Genomic DNA, 4457 nt, shown 5'->3' with positions numbered 1-4457 from the left:
GTAAGGTCTTTTTGGTTCCTTGTTTGAATAAATATGTTGACTATAATTATTTTAGTAGATAAACGATTATGAATTGGTTTAATGCTAATGGGGGTGTTTGGATGTATGATTTGAAAGTTATTATTTTGTTTTGAAAAATAACAAAATCATGAGTAATGATAGAAATAAGTTTTTCTATATAATCTGTAAATAAGTTTTCTTGCATTTAACCTTTTTAAAGTTGATATCATTTTTCAACTATAAAGTCATATAATAGTTTATGGTCATGTATATATATGCAGGAAGATCATGGATCCAAGTGACATCTAAAATCAAGAAGGAATACCCCACAGTACAATACGCAGCTGCCATGGCTTTGCCACCTTTATCTATTCGAGGTGATTTGGGAGTTATTTCTACTGCTGGAGTTAGATATGCGTATCCACTCCTAAAATCATTTGCAAAAATGGGACCTCAAGGTGTTCTTGGTGCCACAAAGCTTTTACGCCCTTTTTCAGAAATAGTTGATTCATTGGGACTCAAAGATCCTTTCATTAGAAATTGGGTGGATCTTTTGTCTTTCTTACTTGCTGGAGTGAAATCCGATGGTGTTCTTTCAGCAGAAATGGTACATAATCATATCATACATTAAAAAGTTTCTTTTAAGGTAGTTTTACTTTTTGGTATGATGGAATTGAGGAAGGAATGGAATGGGCTATTCCATTACCACATGTCCTCATCCATTCCATTCCAACCAAACAAAATCCATTCTATTCCTTCATATTTTATAGTTCTCTAAATGTCTAATCTTTTGCCTGTATATATATCCACATATTTGTAGATTTATATGTTTGCAGAATGGTATAAACCAAGTTGTAGTTTAGAATACCCTGTTGGTGGAACTGGAGCACTTGTTGAGGCTCTTGTTCTCAGATTTTCCTTCTGATAAACTTCCAAAAATGTCAGAACCTTCACAACTTATGACAGAAAATACACGTTCTGATCTTTATGTTGCACTCCCTGTTCTCAGTCAAGGAAAGAAATGGGTCTTACTATACAGGTAAAATTTCATCTTCATCATATTTTCAGTTTCACATTATTCTTGAATCTTGATATATCATTATCTTTTTTATATGTTAGTACATGGAGGCATGGCATATCTCTTTCAACCTTATATAGAAGAAGCAATCTTTGCCCTGGGTTAAGTCTACTGGTAATGTCTTGTCTTCAGTAACTATGCAAAATGTCAACTTTACCCTTTAACTGAAACTTGATTAAACATTTTCAGGTTGTTGGAGATCGTAAAGGTGCAGTGTTTGGTGGTTTAGTTGAGGCACCTTTGAAACCATCAACAAAGAAAAGATACCAGGTTTGTAATTGTTTAATTAAGTTCGTTTCTCTATATGTTGACAAAAGACTTTTCTACCCTTTTTCACTATGATGAGTAAATACTATACAGGGATCGAATGATACATTTGTGTTTACAAATACACCAGGGCGTCCTGTTATATATCGCCCCACAGCAACTGCATTTTCTTGATAATATATAAAAAAATCTTTTATAGTTTTAATATTTATTTGGGATTTATTATGTTAATTGTGCATTTATTAGGGGTGAATCGGTATTTTACTCTTTGTTCAACTGAGTATTTAGCGCTTGGTGGGGGAAATCATTTTGCATTGTATCTCGATAGTGACTTGTAAGAGTGTTGCACTTGCATCATTCCTATTTTTCTTTTTGAGGGATAATATGGTAATTTGGCAATTTGCATATTTTTTTTCCCCAGATTGAATGGGTCAAGTTTGGCCTCAGAAACTTATGGTAACTCTTGTTTGTCACACACCCAAGAATTTGAAGTGAAGGAAATTGAGGTGCTTTCTCTCACTTATTTTTGCAAAAATTACATTTTTGGTCCTCGAGTATGGCTGATTTTGTTCAATTTGGGTCCTACAAAATTCTCTTGCAAATTTGATCGTTATTTGAGGTTTTTGTAACGTTTTTACTTTTATGGATGACCTATATAATAGTGATAACTACAATTAAACAAAGTAGCATCCACTTCTCAGGTTTATACTGCCCCTGATTCTGCCTGGTATAAAATGCCTAAGTCTACAAGGTGAGCTTTGTGGTTGGACATGCTTTTACATTGGTGTGGCTGCTGTTGCTTTTGGATGCTCTTATTATCACCTCAAACCAAATGATGGTCACCTTGTTTGGGATCGTTTGCCTGTAAGTTATATCATTCCTCATATTTAACAAATTTCAATATATAAATGATTAAATTCTCATGTTTTCTATACTTTTTTACTAATTTACAATCACAGGGACAACAGATGCAAATGAGGAATCTTCACGATCACATGCCATTCTTCGTTCATAAATCTTGCAGGAAATGAAAGAGGTGCAGATACAACTGATAATGATAAGAAAACAAGGTAAAGGTTGGAATATAGAATGGAATGGAATGGAATGAGTCATTCCATTCCATTTCTTCCCTCTCTATTTTTTTCTCTCTCTTTTATTCTAATGATCAAAGTTCTTGTTTTTAATATCAGTTTCCTTGTTCTCTTTTATACTTGATGCACCTTTTATTTGCAGGCTTGGCCTGTGCGTACTCCAAGGCCAGTTGCTTTCAAGCTTGTTGCTGATACCCCTCTTCTTACTGGACAGGTAAGTTTCAAATCTTTTTGTTGTGGATTTCTTATAGTTTCTTTTTGTTGTGGATTTCTTATAGTTTACTTAACTTAAAATATTTTGGCATCTGAGTGTAAAAAATAATATTTGAACTCATAAGTTCCTTAATAATACTTTATTGTGTTACATGTACTTTATTACTTACTCATAATATATAATTCAATCTGATTATTGATTATATATTATGAGTAAGGAGAGCATTCTAAACATTCTGGAAACTTTAAAAGAAGAGGGAAATAGGGTCTTGTTCAATGCTTTAGCTGTGTTTGCTCTAAGGGAGATCAACTTATCACAAGTAAGTTACTGTTTCACCCTTTTATTTAATATTTTTGTGATTGAATGAAAGTCTTAATGAAAGTAATTGACAACCTTTCTCTGTAAATGATGCTGTGATTGTGGGAGAGGTGTTGTGTTTTTCTCTGTTGCTAGGTAACCTTCTCAAAAACAACATTCTACTTAAGTAGGTGAGTAATCAAGATTAAGGGAGACTTGTAATCATGTTTGACATTCCTTTCCAGTAAGAAAAAGAGTTGTATGATTATTTGTTAGTTTTATAGGAATGTATAACCCATGTTAGCAATGTTTTATTTTTGTTTAACATTTGAATGATTCTTTGTATGACATTACAATTTGTGTAATTTATTTTATTTTTTGAGTATGAAATTTTATTTTATATTATGCAATGGATTCTATTTTTTGTATATGGTATTTTATTTCTATTATGAGAAATTAAATGCAAATTTAATTTAAAAATTAATAAATATATAAATTTTTTTTTAAACATTTAAATTTACGATACGCAAAAATGTGTGTCATCTTCATTTATGACATGGCCTTTCTTGACAGGGGCTTTCTTGATACGCAATGCGTGTCATTAACACGCGCGTCGTAAGGTTACGACACGCGAATGCGTGTCATCTTCCTTTATGACAGGGCCTTCCTTGATACGCATTGCGTGTCGTAAACGCGCATCGTAAATGAGCGTCGTAAATGGGCGTCGTCTCTCTTTATGACAGGGCCTTCCTTGACACGCATTTGCGCGTCGTCTGAGCCTTTTACGACGCGCAATGAGCGTCGTAAAAGGCCTTTTTTCTTGTAGTGAGCATACATAGTCAAAACATATAAAGTTCACCAACATTATTCTTGACGTATTGTTTTCAAACGTATGTATCTTCAGGAACCTAGGAGCTGCAAGACACACCTTGTGTGTCATGGAATAATACATTTCTTGTTTAAACGGTTGGCTGACATGTTAGGCTTTTTTGTTCCACTTTGAGTTACATTAATCAGAACTTGTTTAAGTAGTTATCTTCTGTTAGATTGTCAACAATCTAAGTCCTCATACCGGATTTATGGAAGAATGTAATTTAATCATAAATCCTTGTATTATTCAATATGTGTTGTTAATTGTGATCCAAAGTATTACATCGCAGCCGCAACGTTTCCGCTGACGGTCGGGTTGGACAATACAACATCAAAAGTACTTACCTAATCTCTCTTAAGCAATATTCTATATTTCCACATTCAATCTGGAAGCACTTTTGAATCTATCTCTCATTCCTCTTCCTTTCGTATTTTTCAACAAAACTTGGTCGAGGGAATATGTATGAGACACTTATCACTCCAATCATGGTTTTTAGTTGAAGTATGGTCATGAAGGCTCTAGTGGCCCTTCACAACCACCATATAACTTCACTTATCCAACAACCTCTTTCTTAAATATATGTTGCCATGGTTGAGATAAAGGAGGAGGTTGTGTTGGCTATGAAAAAATTTGTTGTAA

The 4457-nt window shown here is 33.6% G+C and overlaps 1 protein-coding gene and 1 long non-coding RNA gene across 3 annotated transcripts; both read left to right on the top strand.

The window, feature by feature from the left end:
- Nucleotides 1-929: 929 nt before the first annotated feature.
- Nucleotides 930-1519, top strand: LOC128125863 (uncharacterized). The gene is made up of 4 exons (XM_052766609.1): nt 930-1039; nt 1120-1192; nt 1268-1348; nt 1439-1519. Exons 1-4 carry the CDS (start codon nt 939-941, stop codon nt 1517-1519), a joined length of 336 nt encoding a protein of 111 aa, XP_052622569.1. The 5' UTR covers nt 930-938.
- A 469-nt stretch (nt 1520-1988) lies between these two features.
- Nucleotides 1989-3337, top strand: LOC128127628 (uncharacterized). Of its 2 annotated transcripts, XR_008225530.1 has the most exons (4): nt 1989-2209; nt 2314-2415; nt 2579-2969; nt 3139-3337. It is a non-coding gene; the product is annotated as an uncharacterized LOC128127628 (long non-coding RNA). The 2 variants fall into 2 exon arrangements; XR_008225529.1 differs by lacking the exon at nt 3139-3337 and having other exon boundaries at nt 2579-3055.
- Nucleotides 3338-4457: the final 1120 nt, after the last annotated feature.

The sequence above is a fragment of the Lactuca sativa genome, chromosome 8 (assembly GCF_002870075.4).
Source record: "Lactuca sativa cultivar Salinas chromosome 8, Lsat_Salinas_v11, whole genome shotgun sequence".
Lineage (NCBI taxonomy): Eukaryota > Viridiplantae > Streptophyta > Magnoliopsida > Asterales > Asteraceae > Lactuca > Lactuca sativa.
Note: the sequence above shows the minus strand (reverse complement) of the source record. Positions and strands in the feature narration are given on the sequence as shown.